Source organism: Scyliorhinus canicula, chromosome 2 (assembly GCF_902713615.1).
Source record: "Scyliorhinus canicula chromosome 2, sScyCan1.1, whole genome shotgun sequence".
NCBI classification, from domain to species: domain Eukaryota; kingdom Metazoa; phylum Chordata; class Chondrichthyes; order Carcharhiniformes; family Scyliorhinidae; genus Scyliorhinus; species Scyliorhinus canicula.
In genome coordinates this window covers 264,236,014-264,260,163 of record NC_052147.1, presented here as the reverse complement: position 1 = coordinate 264,260,163, position 24,150 = coordinate 264,236,014, and the positions used below count along the sequence as shown (strand labels likewise).

The following is a 24,150-nucleotide window of genomic DNA, read 5'->3' as shown; positions in this document are numbered from 1 at the left end:
AGGGTGAGACCTCCCCGTTTTGGTTGATCTCAGTGTACTCCGCTATGGCCTGCGCTATCCTTTCGCTGAAGGCCTTGTCAGCTAGTAAGGCACCGTCCAACCTCCATTTGGGGCGCTGGGCCCTTCCCGTCTCTAGCCGCACATCCATGTAGTGTGGAGCGTGGTCTGATATCACAATTGCGGAGTATTCCACCTTGTCTATCTCTGGAAGCACCGTTTTCCCCACCACAAAGAAGTCAATTCTGGTGTACACGTTGTGTACTGGGGAGAAGAAAGAGAATTCTTTCTCCCCCGGGTGGGCGAATCTCCAGGGGTCTACTGCTCCCATCTGCTCCATATAGTGGCTGAGTTCCCTTGCCATGTTTGAGGTTTTCCCCGTTCTGGGGTTTGATCTGTCCGTCGTTGGGTCCTGTACACAGTTGAAGTCCCCCCCCATGATTAGTCGGTGCGTCGCTATGTCCGGGATTTCTGCCATGGTCTTTTGGATGAAGCTCGTGTCGTCCCAGTTGGGCGCGTACACGTTAACTAGAACTACCGGCGCCCCATCCAGGGCCCCGCTGACCATGACATACCGTCCCCCTGGGTCCGTAACCGTCTTTGTCGCCCTAAACATTGTCCTCTTGCCAATCAGGATCGCCACCCCCCTGGCCCTTGCCCCATAACAGGAATGATAGGTTTGTCCCACCCAGCCCTTTCTTACCCGCAGTTGGTCCCGCTCCCTCAAGTGCGTCTCTTGGAGGAAGACTATGTCGGCCCTCATGTTTCTAAGGTGGGTGAGGACTCTAGATCTCTTCACTGGGCCGTTAAGTCCCCTTACGTTCCAGGTGACTATTCTGGTGGGGGGCTTCTGCCCCCTTGCTCCTGTGGGGTTAACCATATTTGTCCGGTGGACGCGCCCCTGCCCTCTGGGGTTTCCCTATGTTAGGGGGCCGTCCAGGATGTCCACTATCACTGCTCTCCCCATGCGGTCGGGTCCCTGCGCTCCGGGGTTCCCCCTTGTCCCGGGGACACCCGCCATGGCCGTCCACTTTGTGTCCGCCACGCGGGTAGTCCCCTGCACTCCGGGGGGCCCCTTCACCCACAGACCGTACTGGGTGGGTGCTTGCAGCAGTTCCCTGTTTCGAGCCCTTGTCTGTGGCACTTTGTGGCCCTATTCCCTTACTGGCCTCTTTTGTCCCTTCGTCCCTGCGTTTCCCCTCCCTGGTCTCTCGCCCCCCGGGTGCCCCCCCCCCCCCCGCTCTATCCCTTTCGGGGATACCCCTGTGTACCCCTCCATTGCCCCTCTCTCCCCCATTCCTGTCCCCATTTGCTCTCCCACCTTTGATGGGTGATCCCCCCCCTCCCCTGCCTGGCGCCTTCCCCCCTGTTGGGGGTGCGCTGCGGCCCTGCTCTGTTGCGCGCCCCCTTCGCTAGCTTTCCTGCTAGCACGGTGGCTCCCCTCTCGGAGGTTGCTGTCCCGCTTCCCCTCTCCCCTCTCCAGTACTCCCGTTCCCTCGTGCCGGGGCCTGGCCTCCCACCTGGAGCGGGCCCTAGGGCATTGGGTTGTTTTCCGTTCTGGGTGTTTCTGCCAGGGGGGAGGGGGCTGGCTTTGCCTCGCCCCTCCCCACCCCCCCGTCGGCATGACGTGTCTCCTTGCCATGGGCCCCTCGTCCCTACTTCCCATGGCGTTTTTCCAGCCCGTGCTCCTCGACGAATCTATTCGCCTCGGCAGGGGCTGTAAAGAAATATTCCTTGTGTTGGTATGTGACCCAGAGTTTTGCTGGGTACAGCATACCAAAACGTACTTTGTTCTTATAGAGAGCTGCTTTCGCTCTGCTGAACTCCGCCCGTCTCTTAGCTATGTCCGCTCCAAAATCCTCGTAGATTCGGATGGCGTGCCCGTCCCAATTGCAGGCTCTATTCTCCTTGGCCCAGCGCAGGATTGTCTCCCTATCCCGGTACCGGTGCAGTCTGGCTATAACTGCTCTCGGTTTTTCCCCTTCCTTGGGCTTCGGGCGCAGTGACCGATGAGCTCTGTCCATTTCCGGTGGGGTGGGAAAAGTTTCCCGCCCCACTAAGGAGCCCAGCATCGCAGCCACGAATGTTGTGGGATTTCTACCCTCTATCCCCTCTGGCAGGCCCACTATCTTGATATTTTGCCTTCTCGAGCTGATCTCCTGGTCGTCTACCCTGCCCTTCAGGCTCCCCTGTGTTGCACTCAGTTTCACCATTCCCCTCTCCAGGGATATGACCCGGTCGCTCGCGTCAGTCGCTGCCTTCTCCAGCTCTTTAATGGTTGCCCCCTGGGCTTCCAGTATCTTCCCTTGGGCTTCCAGTATCTTCCCTTGGGCATCCACTTTCTTCTCCAATCTGGTCAGAACCTGCTGCACCCCTGACATGGCCCTGGTCGCTGCTGCCTGTGCTGCGGCCTCTGCGTCTGCTTTTAACTCTGCCTTGAATGCCTGCAGCTGCTCCCTCACCACCTCGGCAAAGGCTTCCTTCCAATTCACGCCCCCCTCTAACCCCAGGGGAGAGGTTGCCCGCCCGTCCAGCTCTTCTGGATGCGGCGAAGCATCCTTCCCGCCGCTTCGCGTGTTGACTCGTTCGCCCGAGCTGGCTTTCCCTTTGCCCAGTCTACTTCCGGTGCCCCCTTTCTCTTGGCTCCTTTCTGGCACTTTTTTCTCCCCCTTCCCCTTCATCTTTTCTTCTCTCCTTGTTCTTCTTTTTCCCCCTTTTCCGCACCCTATTTTTATTTTATTTATTATTATATATCTATATATGTATATATATATATATATATATTTTTTTATTTTTTTTAAATTTATTTCCCCTACCCCTTTTCTCTTTACCAGTTTTCTTTTGGGAAGAACAGAAATACAAGTCTCTTTTTTCTTTTTTCCCCACTCAACCAGGAGAGAGAGTCCCTTTGTCTTTGCCACGTGGTGGTCACAGCAGTTGGGGGGGGGGGGGGGAGGGGCGAGTGGGCCGGTGGTCGCTGCTGGTTGGGGGGGGGGGGTCCCCGCTGCTGGTTGGGGGGGGGGTCCCCGCTGCTGGCTGGGGGGGGGGGTTGTGTCCCCGCTGCTGGCTGGGGGGGGGGGGGGTTGTGTCCCCGCTGCTGGCTGGGGGGGGGGGGGGGTTGTGTCCCCGCTGCTGGCTGGGGGGGGGGGGGGGGGTTGTGTCCCCGCTGCTGGCTGGGGGGGGGGGGGGGGGTCCCCGCTGCTGGCTGGGGGGGGGGTCCCCGCTGCTGGCTGGGGGGGGGGGGGGGAAAGAGAAGGGGGGCCGCCGCCGCCGCACCGCTCCTGGCCCGCGTGGGGGGGGGGGGGGGGGGAGAGAGAAGAGGGGCCGCCACCGCCGCACCGCTCCTGGCCCACGTGGGGGGGGGGGGGGGGAGAGAAGAGGGGCCGCCGCCGCCGCACCGCTCCTGGGTCGCGTGGGGGGGGGGGGGGGGGGGGGAGGGAGAGGGGATGGACCTGCTGCTGTTGGGCCCCCCTGTCGCCGCTCCGGCTCCTCCGCTCCGGCTCCTCCGCTCCCGCTCCGGCTCCTCGGCTCCGGCTCCTCGGCTCCGGCTCCTCGGCTCCCGCTCCGGCTCCTCGGCTCCTCCGCCCCGGCTCCTCGGCTCCTCGGCTCCTCCGCTCCGGCTCCTCGGCTCCTCGGCTCCTCGGCTCCCCGGCTCCTCGGCTCCCCGGCTCCTCGGCTCCGGCTCCTCGGCTCCGTCTCCTCGGCTCCCGCTCCGGCTCCTCCGCCGTCCGGCCTGTCGGGGGGGGGGGGGGCTGTTCCTCCTGCTGTCCACCGCTTGCGGGAGCCCCTCTCCCTGCGACCTCCTCGCTCGCCGCCCGGAAGTCAAGTCCTTGGGGTCTATGTTCATAGATCTTTGAAAGTTGCCACTCAAGTGGATAGAGCTGTGAAGGCGGCCTATGGTGTGCTAGCGTTCATTAGCAGAGGGATTGAATTTAAGAGCCGTGAGGTGATGATGCAGCTGTACAAAACCTTGGTCAGGCCACATTTGGAGTACTGTGTGCAGTTCTGGTCACCTCATTTTAGGAAGGATGTGGAAGCTTTGGAAAAGGTGCAAAGGAGATTTACCAGGATGTTGCCTGGAATGGAGAGTAGGTCTTATGAGGAAAGGTTGAGGGTGCTGGGCCTTTTCCCATTAGAACGGAGAAGGATGAGGGGCGACTTGATAGAGGTTTATAAGATGATCAGGGGAATAGGTAGAGGAGACAGTCAAAGACTTTTTCCCCAGGTGGAACAAACCATTACAAGGGGACATAAATTTAAGGTAAATGGTGGAAGATATCGGGGGGATGTCAGGGATAGGTTCTTTACCCAGAGAGTAGTGGGGGCATGGAATGCACTGCCTGTGGAAGTAGTTGAGCTGGAAACGTTAGGGACCTTCAAGCGGCTATTGGATAGGTACGTGGATTAAGGTAGAATAATGGAGTGTAGATTAATTTGTTCTTAAGGGCAGCACGGTAGCATTGTGGTTAGCACAATTGCTTCATAGCTCCAGGGTCCCAGGTTCGATTTCGGCTTGGGTCACTGTCTGTGCGGAGTCTGCACATCCTCCCCGTGTGTGCGTGGGTTCCTCAGGGTGCTCCGGTTTCCTCCCACAGTCCAAAGATGTGCAGGTTGGGTGGATTGGCCATGATAAATTGCCCTTAATGTCCAAAATTCTATGATCTATGATTAACCTAGGACAAAAGTTCGTCACAACATCGTGGGCCGAAGGGCCCGTTCTGTGCTGTATCTCTCTATGATTCTATGATTCTGCGAATCAGCTGATGAGCCATTATTTGCGGCGAGAAGCCCGTGAGGCCTTGTTAAGTGGACCAATTAATGTTGAATAGCGTTGCCGGCCTCTCTGGGCCGAGCGCCAGGAAGCTCGCGGCAACTCCCGCTCGCTACAACACTACAAAACTTTCCCAGAGAATTGCCAGATAAAGGCTAGAATTCCGTTAACCTTTGTGATTATTTTCTGCACTTGTTCATGGCATTTCAAGAACCTGTGCACCTGAACCCCCAAGTCTCTTTGGACACCCACTGCACTTAACCTCTTTCCATTTAGAAAGAACTCTGCTCTATCCTTTTTTGGTCCAAAATGGATAACCTCTCATTTGCTGACATTAAATTCCATCTGCCACAATTTTGCCCATTCACCTAGCCTGTCAATATCTCCTTCCAATTTGATGCTATCATCTAGGCTGTCTACAACGCCACCGAACTTTGTATGATCGGCAAATTTGGACATATGACTCTCTGTGCCATCATCCAAGTCATTAATGAATGATGTGAATAATTGAGGCCCCAACAAAGATCCCTGTGATAGGCCACTGGTCACTTCCTGCCAATTAGAATAATTACCCATTATCCCCACTCTCTGTCACCTGCCACTCAACCAGTTTCCCAACCATGTCTATAAGGGGATGGTTTAGCACAGTGGGCTAAACAGCTGGCTTGCAATGCAGAACAAGACCGCAGCGCGGGTTCAGTTCCTGTACATTCAGCCTCCCCGAACAGGCACCAGAATGTGGTGACTCGGGGCTTTTCACAGTACCTTCATTGAAGCCTACTTGTGACAATAAGTGATTATTATTAATTTGCCCTCAACTCCAAGGGCTTCCACCTTAGTTAACCTTGATTCACCTGAGGAAGGAGCAGTGCTCCAAAAGCTCGTGTTTGAAAAAAACCTGTTGGACTTTAACCTGGTGTTGTAAGACTTCTTACTGTGCTCACCCCAGTTCAACGCCAGCATCTCCACATCATGACCTTAGTTAACAGCCTCTTCTGTGGGACTTTATCAAATGCCTTCTGGAAGTCCATATAAATGACATCCATCCATAGACATTGCCCCGTCCATTACTTTAGTCACCTCTTCCAAAAATTCAATAAGATTAGTCAGGCATGACTTTCTCTTCATGAATCAATGCTAGCTCTCCCTGATCACCAAGATTTTTCAAGGTGTTCAATTACCCCATCCCTGATTAGAGACTCCAGCAATTTCCCCACCACAGATGTTCGGCTAACTGGTCTGGTAAGGATGAAAATTGAAATAGAATCGTAGAATTCCTACAGTGCAGAATTAGGCCATTCAGCCCAGCGGGTCAACACCGACCCTTTGAAAGAGCAACCTACCTAGGCCCACTCCCTTCCCATATCGTCATAACACGACCTAACCTTTAGACACTAGGGGACAGTTTAGCATGGCCAATGCAGATAACCTCTCCATTTTTGACTGTGGGAGGAAACCGGAGCGTTTGGAGGAAACCCACACAGACATGGGGAGAACGTGCAAACTCCACAGCCACCCAATATTGGAATTTAACCTTGGTCAATGGCTCTGCGAGGTAGCAGTGGTAAGCACTGAGGCACCATAATGTGATGCATTAAAAACAGCAGACGTTTTGTGCACAAAGTTTGCATAAGAGTGAGACAAATTTTCATGGTGGCAACATCGCTGCCCTTCTTTGACATGCCTACTGGATTCCCAATATCCACCTCGAAAATCAGAATGGCAGATAGGGCCTTAATAGGCAGCACGTTGGCACAGGGGTTAGAACTGTTGCTTCACAGGGCCTGGGACCCGGGTGCGATTCCTGGCTTGGGTCACTGTCTGTGTCGAGTCTGCACGTTGTCCTTGTCTCTGCGTCGGTTTCATCCAGGTGCTCTGGTTTCCTCCCACAACTCCTGAAAGACGTGCTTGTTAGGTAATTTAGACATTCTGAATTCTCCCTCTGTGTACAGGTGCCGCAATGTGGCAACTAGGGGCTTTTCAGAGTAACTTAATTGTAGTGTTAATGTAACCCTACATGTGACAATAAAGATTATTGTTATTATTAACATTGCATCCAAACGATCAAACCTTTCATAAAGCAACACTCTCACTACGAGGTTGGCATGGTGGCACAGTGGTTAGCACTGCTGCCTCACAGCTCCAGGGACTCGGGTTCAATTCTGGCCTCTGGTGACTGTGTGGAGTTTGCACTTTCTCCCCGTGTCTGTGTGGGCTTCCTCCAGGTGCTCCAGTCTCCTCCCACAGTCCAAAGATGTGCAGGTTAGGTGGATTGGCCAAGATAAATTGCCCTAAGTGTCCAAAGGTTAAATTAAGTGTTCAAGTGGGTTTTCGACCACAGGGTAATGACTCAGATTAACAAATTATAGGAAAAGAAATGGCCATTGGTTAGAATGGTCAACTCTTTGGTGGCATGGTGGCGCAGTGCTGCCTTATGGTGCCGAAGACCAGGGTTCGATCCCGGTCTGGGTCACTGTCCGAATAGAGTTTGCACATTCTCCCCGTGTCTTCGTGAGTATCACCCCCACAACCCAGATGTGCAGGGCAGGTGGATTGGCCACACTAAATTGCCCCTTCATTGGGGGAACAAAGAAGAATTGGGTCCTCTACATTAAAAAAAATAAGTCATCTCTTCCAAAGAAATATTTAAGTTATTTGTTTCCAAGAAGGCGGGTACAGGAAAATGAACAAATATCCACACGTAGCACAGGGGCACAAATTTATGTATTAAAGCAGATTATTGGAATAAAGCATACTATCTCTGATCACTGAACCAATTTGCAAATTATCAACATTAAATGCACAAAATAGAAAATGAATGAGGGGACGCATGGCCTACTTCTGCTCCTATTACTTATATTCCAAAGCTAACTGAGTTAAGCTAACAATTCTTAGGACATGGCAGATATTTTTTTTTTTTATTGGAATTTTTTGCAGAAAATATAACAAAAAGTATAGCAAAAAGCAGTAATATGCAACTAACAGCCCCATAACACCCACAATTCCCCCCATACCGTAACATCACATGTATCACATTTCCCCCCCCCCCCCCAAACAAGAGAACTTAACCATAAATTAAAATTAGATAAATCAAATTTGAATAAAATAAGCTAACATAATCAACGCCGCCCCCCCCCCCCCCCCCCCCCCCCCCCCCCCCCCTAGGACATGGCAGATATAACGGCAAAAGAATTAATCTAACTGGAAATCGCATTGGAGCCACTGGATGGTCAGTAAGGGAAAGAAGAGAATATCCCACTGCCGCAGGTTGGCACAGAATGAACAAAGCTTTAACTTCACTATATCTAGCCTCGGTGCGCTTGTTACTAACATTACATTCCCAAGCATCAGTAACCCTCATCTGAGCACACAAAATGCAAATTGAACTATGTAAATTTGTTGTATTTTCTATCAAGAGTTGCCACACAAAAGCAATACAAACATTTAAATGGACGGGGATATTCAACAATACATATAAACTAATTTTAGTGCCTGGTTTCATAGAATTTACAGTGCAGAAGGAAGCCATTCGGCCGATCGAGTCTGCACCGGCTCGTGGAAAGAGCACCCGACCCAAGGTCAACACCTCCACCCGACCCCCATAACCCAGTAACCCCACCCAACACTAAGGGCAATTTTGGTCACTAAGGGCAATTTATCATGGCCAATCCACCAAACCTGTACAGATTTGGACTGTGGGAGGAAACTGGAGCACCCGGCGGAAACCCATGCACACACAGGGAGGATGTGCAGACTCCGCACAGACAGTGACCCAAGCCGGAATCGAACCTGGGTCCCTGGAGCTGTGAAGCAATTGTGCTATCCACAATGCTACCGTGCTGCCCCAATGGTGTTGTGATAATTTTTTAAAAATAAATTTAGAGAACCCAATTCATTTTTTCCAATTAAGGGGTAATTTAGCATGGCCAATCCACCTACCTGTTGTGGGGGCAAAACCCACGCAAACACGGGGAGAATGTGCAAACTCCACACATACAGTGACCCAGAGCCAGGATTGAACCTGCGACCTCAGACGTGAGGCAGCAGTGCTAACCACTGCGCCACCATGCTGCCCTGGTGTGATAATATTGAAGATCACCAGGGATTCTCATCTGGGGGTCCATGGTCCTTCTTGAAACCCGGAAGATTATTACAGGGCATCTACAATGTGGCTTGCCTCATTAATAAGTCTCTCAAGTTGGACTTTCCCATCAGTGGTCTCCCTTGCTCCGCTGTTCATTGGGATGATTGGAACAGTCTTACAAAACAACATCTATCCATCCCCAGGCTGTCAACAGTTGGGACACCATTTACAACACGGTTGGGCTAGTTCCTCTGCATATCACTAGCTTCAATGGATTTATCTTATTTTTAACTGCTTCTACATTCATAGACATAGCTCACTCATTTAATATTAATTTGATTATTAAAATAGTTGGAGTTGGAAGTTCTTGAAACCAGAGTTGAGGACAGAAAGTTCTGGCATTGCATTGACCGAGGTAGCAAGCCTTCCCTTCAACTCTTTTCTATTTTAGTACTAGCTCGTCCATCACAGCTCAGAACTGGTAGCTCACATAGACAAGGGGGAAGAACCTGGAGATCTGCCTGCTCTGCATGTCCAATATAGAAAGGGCATCGATCAACTGAGCAAATTAAGAGAATGCGTGAATGATGTGGTCCTAAAGAGTGGGGTGAAGCTGCAAGAAATGGCTAGTGGTCTTATAAAATCTTAAGAAATGAATTTAATATTATAGAAATAGTGCTCCCTCACTGGTGAAAAGTTTCCAAGACTTAGGTCTTTTTATCACGCCAGTACCTGACTATAGTGTACAAATAAACTCTTGATAAGGTGGAGCCCCATGCACATTTATGTAAACTTGCCTGAACAATGTTAATATACCATAGAACTCGACAGCGCAGAAGGCCATACATAAATATGGGCACACAGAAAGGGAAAAAACAAAATGAATGGGAGTGCTTGCCAGGTGGATCCGTGCCAGCTTCAGCTTAATGCCTCCAGCCAATTTGAGCCAAACAAGAGGTCAACCAATCTCATCTCATCTGACCCAGTAAACTGCACTCGCTTGTTACACTTAACACGTCTACTTATTCTTATTCGTGTTTGAACTATTTGTCATTTCAAAATAAATTGCTTGTAACATCTTGACCCTTTTGTGCAATCTGTGACACCCCAAACAGACCATGTCTCACAGACAGGTGGAAAGAAAGACTTACCAGTGCATCCACTACTTCCTTTAATATCCTGGAATGCAATCCATCAGGCCCAGAAGACTTGGGTAAATTGGACATTCTGAATTCTCCCATTGTGCAACCGAACAGGAGCCGGAATATGGTGACTAGGGGATTTTCACATTAACTTCATTGCATTGTTAATGTAAGCCTAGTTGTGACAATAAAGATTAATATCGGCCTTTAGCCCCATTAGTTTCCCTAGTACTTTTTTCTTCAGCGATAGTTATTGTATATATTTCCTCCCCTCTTCTCCCTCTTATTTACTATTTTTGGAAATGTTACTAGCATCTTCCAGCATGAAGACTGACACAAAGTATTTATTTACCTCCTCTGCGATTTCCTGGTTCCTCATGATTAATTCCCCAGTCCCATTCTCTAACGGGCCTACGTTTAGCCTCTCTTCTTTTTTATATATTTAAAGAAGTTCTTACTGTTTTAAAAAAATATTATTTGCTAGCTTATCCCCATGGCTTATCTTCTCCCACTTTATTTATTTTTGGTCATTTTCTGTGAATTGTTAAACTTTTACAATCCTCTGTTTTACCACTAATCTTTGTCACATTGCACGATTTTTCTTTCAGTTTAAAAGTATCCGAAACTTCCTTGTCGATTTACCTCCTTCCTAGAATCCTTCTTCCTCGCAGGGATATATGTTACATGTCTTGAACTATTTTCGTAAAGGCACATAAATTGCTGATCAAATCGTCTTTTCTGTTCAACTCTTTTCCCAGTCCACACTTATTCTTTTGTAATTATCCTTATTTAAGTTTAGCACAGTTGTTTGTGACTCAAGTGTCTCACTTTCAAATGGAATGTTAAATTCTACCATGTTATGGTCACTATTTCCTAGGGAATCTTGTACTCAAGATTGTTTACTGCCTCATTGCACATTACCAGATCCAAAATAGTCTGATCCATGGTTGGATCTTCAACATATTGTTCTAGGAAACTGTCCCAAATACACTATGAATTCTTCCTCATGGCTACCTCTGCTCATTTGATATTCCCAATCTACATGAAGATAAAATCATCCGTGATTAATGTATTTCCTTTTTTACATGCCCTCAATATCTCATGATTTATTCTAAGGGAAGTTCTGCTTCTGAAAGAGAGGGTGTGGATTTGAAATTTTAGACCTATTCGACCAAGCGTGCACGAAATGAACATAAAGAGTTGATGTTTCCCTGTTCAGTGTATGTTGAAGGGTTCACAACCTTAACCAATGGTGTTGCCCTCTCCCTAAACTTGATTATTTTAATGGATGGTGTTAACTTAAGTAACGAGACATCTAAATTCTTCTATGCACAATGGCCTAAAATATGAACCTGGTTTCTTTGACGCAATTTAATGATTGCAATAGAGCATAAAAATCCTAACCAAGATACGAAATTCCAGCTTTATCAGATGAACTGATCAACCCTCAATGGTCTGGCATTACCGAGTTCCTGTTCGGCTGAATAGAATGCTTCTTTTAGAAAAGAGAAAAAAATTGATAGGGCCAGCACATTTACAATAAACACTTTCGACTAACCAATGACAAAGTAGGACAATTACCTATGAAGAATTTCATCACTTTAACTGTCCCGCCTTTCTGACTGAAGGGGGAAATATTTTTAAAATATAAAAAGGTAAAAGTCCTTCTATAGTGTGGTTAATGAGTCACAGCAGTACAATGAGGGATGCTCGTCTCCAGTTGGACTGAGGTGTGGCAGAGTAATCAAAAATTTGCTCTGCACTCATCATGCTATACATCAGCTGGGAGTACTTGCAGCCACAAATTGGCATTCAAAATGAAATGTTTCATTTCCCAGCACATATGTTCAGTGAGCACTAAATTCTAAAGTTCTTAAATACAAGTGATGTTGATAACAATAAATCACTTTCAACCACTTCACCCCCTTAATGGGCTGGATTTTTGCAGGCAGGGAGACTCCAAGGACTTTTGAAAATGGTGGATGGGACCTGGGCACTACCATTTACATCAGTAGAGGAAAGGGGGTGGGATGTGAAGCACGGGGGAAGCTTGAATTCAACTGGGCCATTTAACTCAGTGCACAGAACAAGCCGGCCCACTTTTCCCTCCAGAAATAGCATCAATGTGTGTTCCACGACTTGATGGTGAATTAAATGCTCATGAAAGGCAGATAAGATATATAGAAAAGCTGCAAATGTATTTAAATTTTGAAGAAAAAAAACTGCCTGCCTTTTGGAGTAGAAATCTTTTCTAGCAGTTTTAATAAATGTTGACATGATCCCAAGGGCCTTCATTATAGCATTATTACTGCTTCCATAACCTGTTATGATCACAGTCCGGGGGGGGGGGGGGGGGGGGGGGGGTCATTGTTAATTCATGCTTTGTATGACAGCTCTGAAAGGTTATTAAAGAACCGTCTTTGATGTGGGGCTATGGATACAAATGTTTCCTATCGTAAGAAATTAAGTACTTGAGTGGTTTTAAATGCATTGAATGGGCTTTCATGAGAGGAAGTTTTAAAAAAAAGTGAAATCTGTAAAACCCAGAACTTTATTGCATCTCAGCATTGACTCCAGGTCTGCCCATAATTTGCGTGGAGGGCGCATTGTCACTAAATTGGCATGGAGCTATAAAGGGCAATGGGTATGAGTGTGGGTCATGATTCAGCATGAATTAGTTCTATAAAGAGCCAGAGGAATGAGTGGGGGGGGGGGGGGGGCAGCATGGGTTAGTTCAGAGGCTATGAGTGGCCATTGCAGATGCTCAAGGGCTGTATGGAAGTAGGAGGGGCAATTGGGTTGGTGCGGGCATGGATAGAGGGCGACAGTGCTAAAAGGTCTAATATTGAACAACACAACTAGGACTAAGTTCCAGAGAACCGAGGCAGACTTTTTAACCAGACCGTCTCAGCACCCATACAGCTGCCTCCAATCTATGTTCGAGAGTGTGTATGTGTGTGAGTGTTGGGGGGGGGGGGGGGGGGGGGAGGGATGCTGAATGTTTTCTACACCCACCCCAGAACAGAAGTTGTGCAAGATGATTTTTCCCCACCTAGATGGGTATATCAAGCTGGGAAATGTCCTACCTTTCAATGCCTGCCTCTACCATGAAAGTCAAGCCCAATATCTTTATCACAGGAACTAATTGTCAATAATATGGATCCATGGAGAAGGCTACTAAGATGAGTAACCAAACAATTTAAACCATTTCAATCCATGTTAAATTACTAGGTAATTTCACCAATATAATAAGTGAAATATTAACATTCGTCAGCGCAAGAACTGTTCAAAAGTTCCTTAAAATTGATGCATCATACTCAGGTACACGTTCTGTTGAAGTATGTTGCACACTGATTTCTGGTAAATATGCAGCACTTGCCTTCATCTCATTCATTTGACAGTGAGGTTTGAAGCCAAATGCACATTCACTAAATTAGGCCTCTTTTTTGGCATTCTGAAAAATTGTTCCAAACAAAAACATGTATTTACATAACATCTTTAATGCATTAAAATGTCTCAAGGTGTTTCACAACAGAGCTATAAAACAAAAAATTGGCACTGTCACATTAAATAATAGGTCAGATGAAAAAACTTATGGTTTTAAAGAGAATCGTAAAGGACGAAAGAGGGGTAGGGTGGTAAAGTTTGTAGGACCTTGGCAACTGAAGGAATGGCCACTCATGGTGAAGCGATTAATATCAAAAGGTAACAATAAGAGCAACATGGACTATGGTGTTGGAGGTGTTTACAGAAATAGGGAGGGTTGGGGAGCCCATAAAGGGATTTGAAAACATGGATGAGAATTTTAAAATCAAGACGTTGCTTAATTGAAAGCCAATGAAGGTCAACGGAGCATGGGGGAAATTGCATGTGAATAGGTTTTGGTACATGCTAGTTGACAGACAGGAAGGCTTTGCCCTAAAGGAAGGTAGAGCATGGGAAGCCATTCAGGAACAATTTGGAATATTCAAGAATTAAGGTAAAAAATGCACGGAAGAAGATTTCAGTAGCGGATGAGCTGAGACAAGGGTAGAGTCAGGCAATGTTGCAGTGGCGAAAATAGACAGTCAGACTTGGTGATATGTCGTTGAAACCTTATCTTAGGGTGAAATATGACCCAACGGTCGTGAAGTTTTGTCAGCCTCAAGCTAATTGTCAAAGATAGGGATGTACTCAGTGGTTAGGAAATAGAGTTAATCACAGGGACCAAAGACAATGGCTTCAGTCTTAAGATGATTGAATTGGAAGAAATTTCTGCTCATCCAGCACTGGACGTTGTACAAACGGTCTGATAATTTAGAGACACTAGAGAAGGATTGGGAGAGGTAGAGCAGCGTGTTGGAACTTGTGAAAATGCCATGTTTTCAGATAAATCAAAAAGAACGAGGAATAATAAACTTTTGTCACAATTACATAGGGTATCATTTGTAACTTTGATAAAGAACCATTTCAGTTATGTGGTATGGGTAGAGACCTAAACTTGAGGAATTCAAACTTCCAAGAAAAACAGGCATTGACTTGGGAGGTGTCAATCCCTTCAAGGACTTTTCAAGAGGTTGGAAATGGGATAGTAATTTGCAGGAGGTCAACTATTATGTTTTTGAGGAGAGAGGTGAAGAGGGTAGACTTGAAGGAGAGGTACAGAAATCTGTGGTGAGAACTGTTAAAAATATCAGCTACCATCAGAGTCAGTAACTAATCAATAGTTTAGTGATAACAGCAACTAAGTATTCCCCAAAGAAATTGAGTTCTTCAAAATCTTCTTTGAATCTTTATTCTTTATTCCCTGTACAAGTGCCTAAACGAAATATTGATTTCAAGGTGCATTTTTAATGAACAAATAAAAAGGCTCAACAGTTGGCAAACTCTTCATGTAGGGTTTTATTCTACAGCAAACTCAAAAGTTTTACTTTGTTGCTTTTTTAAGCAAATTCTATCAACAGGAGAAAGTTAACAAAACCCATGTAGTTATCTGTACAGTTGCCATAATACACACAGATGAAACAAATAATATATAAATACCGATATGGATATTATATGACAAAGCAAGAAAAAAGGTACATGCGCAGTGAATACTCTGCTAGGAATCATTCTGATGATTGATGTGTCTCCAACATTTTCATTTTAAACTAGTTTAGCAAAGTTCTGGTGTAGTCTAGAAAACCTGGCTTCCATCCCTCTTTAAACAGTAAGCTTGATTATATATCAAGGGAAGGGCATTCTTGTGACAGTAATGTACGTTACTTATCCACAGTCTCTGTAAGCTGTTAGTATGCTATCATAAAACAGATGACAAAAAAGATTCTTGACATCGGTTTTGTTTCTGCAGTTAGTTGAAGTTCAAGGCGAGCACACATAGTGTACCTTTAAAAAAGCCACATGCCTCAAAACAGAACACTACCATAGGACTAAACAAGTAAAAACACTAGGATTGTATAATTTCGGTCGTCCATGCCTAGACCATTCGTGCAGCCGATGGATGAACGGCATAGGAGACACTGCTGCGACATGCAGGCCACCTGCTGAGGTGTAAAATTTCAGTCACTTCTAGCAACAAAAAAAAAAGAGAACACCTTTTGTTCATAACTCAAACATGACATATTAGATTGGAATATTTCAGGAAACCAACCATTTTGAAAATTAGTTGAGATTATTTCCATTACATCCAATAGTTAAAGAAATTACAACAGCAGCAATCCTTTCCTCTTTACAGAAACAAAATAAATCACACATCCATTCCGGTAACCTGCCTATAGCACAAACAAAACTTGGGAGGGAATAAAAGAAGGCCCATTATTGTCACCTGTCTTTTCCAGCTGAACGGATCGAGGGGATTGGTAAGAGGAAGTGGGGAGTGTGGTGAGGTGGTGCAAGAGAAGCGGAGAAAGTGAAGATGAAGAACACATCATGCACCAACCAAATATCCTTAAAGCATACAAGGTGGTTTCAGGTTGCTTGATAATTAACCTTAGAATAACATTATGGACATTGTAATGATGTCTATACCTTAAACATAGCTATCAAGTATTTTTAAAGTTAAGAAGCTAAACCATAGCCAACAAATAGGTGCTGGCCATCTGAGTTACATCTGATAAATCTACAGGCCAAATGGCATTTTATTTTCAAAATCAGAATGAGTCCGTGTTGAGCCCATCTGTCACCACGTGAATGGACAATTTCTGCCTTCCTTAAAGTCACATGTTAGAAACATGATTCATTAAATGTTAAGCTATCTAAACCTAAAAATAAAAAAGTGGCTGGATATATCCTCCAATTGGGGTGCTTTGGTCCCAATAATGCAGGCATGAATTAAAATAAACCATCTAAATCCAGGAATAATGAGTGTACATTTGATGCAAAGCTTTCTACGTTCTAGTGTTTGAGACGGTATTCTAACACCTACTTTGCAATTAGATAAAAGTAGTTCTGAAAGATTAATTGCATTGTAAAGAATAGAATACAAAACTCCACAATTTGAAGGTATAAAGTCAAGAAACTGAAAACTGAATTATGGAAACATTTTCTCACCAGCTACAAAGTTAGCAGGACTTAAATCTGTTCAGATGCCAGATAGTTCTCGACTCACTTAAAGGTGAAAAGGAACCATATTCACATTTCACAACTACTGTTTTATAAAATAAAAATGAAAATATGAAGCAATTTTTCATGTCTTACAGTACGACCAGGTCTTTAATTTCAAGAATAACTAAAAACTTTTAGATGGTTTCAATCTTGCAATGGTACAGAAACATAAAATACAGTACTAAAGAAATTAAAAGAATCATGATGAACACTTTACATAAAAATATCCAACAGTTTTCCAATGTCGATACTCGAGAATGAACCAGTGAATTTATGACTACATGACTTTGGTCAAACAAAATCAGGAAATAATATATATTATATAAGACCACGTTTACATAGCTAAGTTTCTGCTGTTGCACTTCCCTTAGTCAATGGCGCGTTGAAAAATGAATAATATCTGGATCACCCATCTGTAAGTCGAGTCAAGATTTTTTAAAAATCAAATTATCCTCTACTTACTACAGTGTAAAATATGTCAAGGAAAATCACAAGGACAACTATCCCATTAAGAATATCAGGGCAAACTCATGTAACCTTTTGCATATCCTACAACAGCTCCCCCAGGTGACCAACTTTAGTCTTTTCCAGAAGTGTTACGGAGGGAAAAAAACCTCAAATGTGCTCCAAAGTGGTGAAAGGTTGAAGCAATTATTTCTTGGGACTGGAGGGAGCTGGAATTTCAACTAAAACCAATACAAAAACAATTTTTAAAACTCAAAACAAATTAAAGATATTCAAAAAATAGGACTGTACATTTAAGCACCACATCCCTATCAAAAACTGCTGTGGTAAACCTCCATTAAATTTCCAGACATGTAAGCGATGTTGGGACACAATGAATAAAGGAGAGTGACAATGTGAAAATAATGATTATTCCACAAAAGGAAACAATTGTATAATTTATGGAAATAGAAGGGCTCATGGACACAGGATCCAGATTTGAGTACAGCTCTACTACCAGGCCGTATTACTTCCTTAAAAGCTAGTTCAAGTCAAAAGTGTTTTGGTCAAAGTTACTGTGATTGGCCATCTATATTTCCACGTACTCCATGTTGGCCCATCCTGCCTGGTAGCAATTTAACACAAGCAGCTCACTAATGGCTCAAATGCTACAGGAGTACCTAGGACTAACTCCCAAGAAGAAATCTTATTTGGCCTTTAATCAGTTCAAACGAATAAGGACACCAGTGTGGATTGTAGTCCAGAGGTGGCCACTACATCCATCACGGGCAGTTCTTTGTTCCAGGTTTTTAAGAGAAAGAATATTTAGCCAGTGCCGACCTAGAAAACAATGTGGAAACAGGCATGGTCCCTGAGGATGGAAGATTCTTGGTCGCTCAGATTCCTCCCAATGTTTTTTGCCCCTTTTGCTGCTGTGAAAAGACTGACCTTGAGGAGTTGTCTTTTTTGCACCACTTGGTGCTTTTTGGACAGGGGTTCCATACAAGACATGTCAGCCCCAGTCATTGAAATCTTTGTTTGCCATCCCTCCTTCAAAATTTGTCATAATTCAGAAGCTGCTGAATTATGGAGGGCAAGACAGATACTGCCAGTGACTGAATGGTGGGAAAGAACAGCTCCCTGTAACATTTCAGAATCTTAAGTTCAGAACTAATGTGTGATACAACGGAAGAAGAAAGTTTTCGTAGAAATACTCAAAGAATAGAGACATGGAACAAGAGAAGAAAATACAAACAGCAACTGTGCAAAAATTATTAGTGAAGATGGAACAATCAAAATCAAAGATGGTCACCAGAGGGATGCAGATAGGGAAGATTATTGGTATTTGGGTCTTTAAGTGGGGAAGTGTTCCTACTGCACATTTTGCAAAACATTTGGAGCATAAGAATAATTTCTGACTGACGATTTGTACAGAGCTTGCAGATTTGTTTCCACCATAGCATAATGCAAAAATTATGACGTAACAAATCAACCTCAGTGAATTGTAATTCAGGCAGCCAGTCGTAATTCAGTTGGAATGAAAACCTGAATTGTAATGTCTAACTTGGCATGATCATTTCAGCTTTTCTTCCCTACTTCACTCAAATACATTCAGAGGAACGGTAACATAGGCCTGCTAAATTACACATTAGATCTTAATTTGCTTTTAAATATAGAAATATAGTTGTTTGTACATTCCATTGCATAAAATCTAATGTTAGGAGTTAAATGGGTTTTTCCAAACCTGCAACGACAGTACAGCTCCCAAACCGAGAACTGCAAGTTCAGATATCATTCTCAGCTGATATTATCTCAGTTGCCCTATTTAGATGAGTTTTCTCAGTTCTTGCTAAGGCAAGGATAGGGGCATAATCCAGGTTTTTTTCCTGCATTTCCAATTAAATGTCTAAAGATGGGAAAGGAAAGATATAGAGCGAAAAGAAAATACAGTAGCTAAAAAGAAAACAGGTCTATAACACAGTAGCTCGAGTTTGTATCGAACTGCAGTGCTACAGTTTCTCACAAAGCAATATCATACTTTTTTAGTGTTGCCATGCAAATCTTAAATGGTAGATGGCACATAGCTGACAATGCAATTTAAAAATCAAAGTGTGAAATATTGGCAGTACTTTTTTTGCTTTCGTCTTGTGTAGTAGGAAAAGTCCAGTCCAGCGAGATATAATTTGGCTCAGCAATGAACTTGACAGGTCTAAACAAATGGTTGCCAAGAAATAGTATGACAAGATCATATCTATTGAAATTTAACAGCGATTTGTTTATGCTGAATACTTAAAATTACAACATCATGTGGAATAATACTCTGATATTAAGTATGTATGTCACATACTTTAGGTTTAAAGGTGACATAGTCTAACCCAGAACCAGTGCTTCTTCACTCAATGTCACCACGGACAGTTAAAGACTCACTACAGGCCTCCTTTTATTCATATGTCACATGTTAAAACAGGCATCACATTATGATTAAATAACAGCTGTAAGATTAAAGCTAAGCAACTGCATATATTACTTAAGAACAAACACTGATGTGCAGCAATTTTTCACTCCAAGGGCACGTGGATTTCAAAATTTGAGCAGAAAGGTATCTGAAGAGGCACGGCTTCATCCGTCTAAAGAAACACGACTGCCATCCGTTAACTATGACTCGACACATCTGACGATGAGCTACTGTTGCTGTTTGTCGTCTGGGCCCTTTTTATATACAAATTTAATAATTTCATCTGCAAAAGAGTCATATTTTTATGTGACTTCATTAAAAAAAGCAATGCATGCAAGTATTTACTTCAAGTATTAACCATTTAAATAATGTGGTATTTAAATAGTGCAGTATTAATCTGGCTCATAATCCAGAGGCTCGGACTAATGCTCGAAACAATGAAGCTGGAAGAAAATGCCAGTCTCAGTGATGAACCAGAAGAGTTTTTAATGTCCTTCAGGGGACAAAATCGGCCATCCTTAACCAGTCTAGCCTACATATGACTTCAGACCCAGAACAATGTGGTGGACTCGGTGGGGTTACTGGGTTGCGGGGATAGGGTGGAGGTGTGGACTAACATAGAGTCCTCTTTCCAAGGCTGGTACAGATTCAATGGGCTGAATGGCCTCATTCGGCACTGTAAATTCTAAGATTCTATAACTCAACCACGGTCTGAAATGGCTAGCAAGCGAAGAACAATATGACATTGCTAGTGACGCTCATATACCAAGACCAAATAAAATGAACTGCTCACATATTCCATCACAAATATAGAACATAGAGCATTACAGCGCAGTACAAGCCCTACGGCCCTCGATGTTGCGCCGACCCGTGAAACCAATCTAAAGCCCATCTACACTATTCCATTATCATCCATATGTTTATCCAATGACCATTTAAAGGCCCTTAATGTTGGCGAGTCCACTACTGTTGTAGGCAGGGCATTCCACGCCCGTACTACTCTCTGAGTAAAGAGCCTACCTCTGACATCGGTCCTATATCTATCTCCTCTCAATTTAAAGCTATGTTCCCTCGTGCGAGCCATCACCATCAGAGGAAAAAGGCTCTGTGTCCACTCTATCTAATACTCTGATCATCTTGTGTGCCTCTATTAAGTCACCTCTTAACCTTCTTCTCTCTAATGAAAACAGCCTGAAGTCCCTCAGCCTTTCCTCAGAAGATCTTGCCTCCATACCAAGCAACATCCTGGTAAATCTCCTCTGCACCCTTCCCAATGTTTCCACATCCTTCCTATAATGCGGCGACCAGAACTACACGTAATACTCCAATTGCGGCCGCACCACAGTTTTGTACAGCTGCAACATGACCTCATGGCTCCGAAACTCAATCCCTCTACCAGTAAAAGCTAACACACCGTACACCTTCTTAACAACCCTATCAACCTGGGTGGCAACTTTCAGGGATCTATGTACATGGACACCGAGATCTCTCTGCTCATCCACACTACCAAGAATCTTACCATTAGCCCAGCACTCTAATTCCTGTTACTCCTTCCAAAATAAATCACCTCACATTTTTCTGCATTAAACTCCATTTGCCACCTGTCAGCCCAGCTCTGCAGCTTATCTATGTCCCTCTGTAACTGCAACATCCTTCCGCACTGTCCACAACTCCACCGACTTTAGTGTCATCCGCAAATTTACTCACCCATCCTTCTACGCCCTCCTCCAGGTCATTTATAAAAATGACAAACAGCAGTGGCCCCAAAACGGATCCTTGTGGTACATCACTAGTAACTGAACTCCAGGCTGAACATTTCCCAATAACCACCACACTGTCTTCTTACAGCTAGCCAATTTCTGATCCAAACCGCTAAATCATCCTCAATCCCATGCCTCCGTATTTTCTGCAATAACCTTCCGTGGGGAACCTTATCAAACGTTTTACTGAAATCCATATACACCACATCAACTGCTTTACCCTCGTCCACCTGTTTGGTCACCATCTCAAAGACTCAATAAGGCTCATGAGGCACGACCTACCCTTCACAAAACAGTGTTGACTATCTCTAATCAAATTATTCCTTTCTGGATGATTATAAATCCTATCTCATAAACCTTTCCAAAACTTTGCCCACAATAGAAGTAAGGCTCACTGGTCTATCGTTACCGGGGTTGTCTCTGCTCGCCTTCTTGAACAAGGGGACAACATTTGCTATCCTCCAGTCTTCTGGCACTATTCCTGTAGATAATGACGACATAAAGATCAAAACCAAAGGCTCTGCAATCTCCTCCCTAGCTTCCCAGAGAATCCTAGGATAAATCCCATCCGGCCCAGGGGACTTATCTATTTTCACACTTTCCAGAATTGCTAACACATCCTCCTTATGAACTTTAATCCCATTTAGTCTAGTATCCTGTATCTCCGTATTCTTCTCAACAACATTGTCTTTTTCCTGTGTAAATACTGACGAAAAATATTCATTTAGCGCCTCTCCGATCTCCTCGGACTCCACGCACAACTTCCCACTACTGTCCTTGACTGGCCCTACTCATACCCTAGTCATTCTTTTATTCCTGACATACCTATAGAAAGCTTTAGGGTTATCCTTGATCCTACCTGCCAAAGACTTCTCATGTCCCCTCCTGGCTCTTTTTTGCTCTCTCTTTAGGTCCTTCCAGGCTAACGTCTAACTCTCAAGCGCCCTAACAGAACCTTCACGTCTCATCTTTACATAAGCTTCCTTCTTCCTCTTGACAAGTGATTCAATTACTTTAGTAAACCACGGTTCTCTCGCTCGACCATTTCCTCCCTGCCTGACAGGTACATACTTATCAAGGACACGCATTAGCTATTCCTTGAACAAGCTCCACACATAGGGAGCATGCAGTCGGCGAAGGCGCCGGGGCCGGACAGGTTTCCGGCGGAACTTTATAAAAGGTATTTGGACCTGTTGGGCCCCTTGTTGGTCCGGACCTTTAACGAGGCAAGGGGGGGGGGGGGGGGGCTTTGCCCCCCCCACTATGTCACGGGCGCTGATTTCCTTGATCCTGAAGCGGGACAAGGACCCTCTGCAGTGCGGATCATATAGGCCGATTTCGCTGCTGAACGCCGATGCTAAGCTGCTGGCAAAGATCCTGGCCACTAGAATAGAGGATTGCGTGCCCGGGGTCATTCATGAGGACCAGACGGGGTTTGTGAAGGGAAGGCAGCTGAATACAAACGTACGAAGGCTCCTCAACGTTATTATGATGCCGGCTGTGGAAGTGGAGGCGGAGATAGTGGTGGCATTAGATGCGGAGAAGGCCTTTGATAGGGTTGAGTGGGAGTATTTGTGGGAGGTGTTGGAGAGGTTTGGGTTTGGGGAGGGGTTTATCCGGTGGGTGAGACTGCTCTACGAGGCCCCGATGGAGAGTGTAGCCACAAATAGGAGGAGGTCGGAGTACTTTCGGCTGTACCGGGGGACGAGACAGGGGTGCCCCCTGTCCCCCTTGCTCTTCGCGTTTGCAATTGAGCCCCTGGCCATGGCATTGAGGGAGTCAGGGAACTGGAGGGGCCTGGTGCGGGGTGGGGAGGAGCATCGAGTGTCGCTGTACGCGGACGACCTGTTGCTGTATGTGGCGGACCCGGTGGGGGGGGATGCCGGAGGTGATGAGGATTCTTAGTGAATTTGGGGGTTTCTCGGGGTATAAGTTGAACTTGGGCAAGAGTGAGGTGTTTGTGGTACATCCGGGGGATCAAGAGGAGGGGATTGGTAGACTCCCATTGAAGCAGGCAGGGAAGAGCTTCAGGTACCTAGGGGTCCAGGTGGCGGGGAGCTGGGGGGCCCTGCACAAGCTCAACCTCACAAGGTTGGTGGAGCAGATGGAGGAGGAGTTTAAGAGGTGGGATATGTTACCGCTGTCACTGGCGGGGAGGGTGCAGTCCGTTAAGATGACGGTGCTCCCGAGGTTTTTGTTCCTGTTCCAGTGCCTTCCCATCCTTATCCCGAAGGCCTTTTTTAGGAGGGTCAACAGGAGTATCACGGGATTTGTGTGGGCGCATGGGACTCCGAGGGTTAGAAGAGTGTTCCTGGAACGTGGCAGGGATAGGGGGGGCTGGCGTTGCCCAACCTCTGTGGGTACTATTGGGCTGCCAACGCAGCGATGGTGTGTAAGTGGGTAATGGACGAGGAGGGGGCAGCATGGAAGAGGATGGAGGCGGCGTCTTGTGTGGGCACGAGCTTGGAGGCGCTAGTAACGGCGCCGTTGCCGCTCCCTCCAACGAGGTATACCACGAGCCCGGTGGTGGCGGCTACCCTCAAAATTTGGGTGCAATGGAGACGGCACAGGGGAGAAATGGGGGGCTCGATGGAGGCCCCGATACGGGGGAACCATCGGTTTGTCCCAGGGAGCATTGATGGCAGATTTCTGGGCTGGCACAGGGCATCGGTTAGGAGGTTGAGGGACCTGTTTGTGTAGGGGAGGTTCGCGAGCTTGGGGGAGTTAGAGGGGAAGTTTGGGCTCCCCCCGGGGAACATGTTTCGGTATATGCAGGTTAGGGCGTTTGCCAGGCGGCAGATGGAGGGGTTCCCCTTGCTGCCCCCATGTGGGGTACGGGACAGGGTGCTCTCGGGGGTGTGGGTTGGAGGAGGGAGGATTTCGGACATATACCGGGTAATGCATGAGGTAGACGA

General features: G+C 45.8%; 1 protein-coding gene across 1 annotated transcript in view; it reads right to left on the bottom strand.

Annotated features, from left to right (window-relative positions):
* Window positions 1–14,752: 14,752 nt before the first annotated feature.
* The window catches only part of clasp1a (cytoplasmic linker associated protein 1a), a 357,689-nt gene continuing 348,291 nt past the window's right edge, over window positions 14,753–24,150 (bottom strand). Inside the window, 1 exon segment of the mRNA XM_038790034.1 lies at window positions 14,753–19,758. Within this exon segment, the coding sequence (XP_038645962.1) occupies window positions 19,672–19,758 (87 nt within the window). The 3' untranslated portion in view covers window positions 14,753–19,671.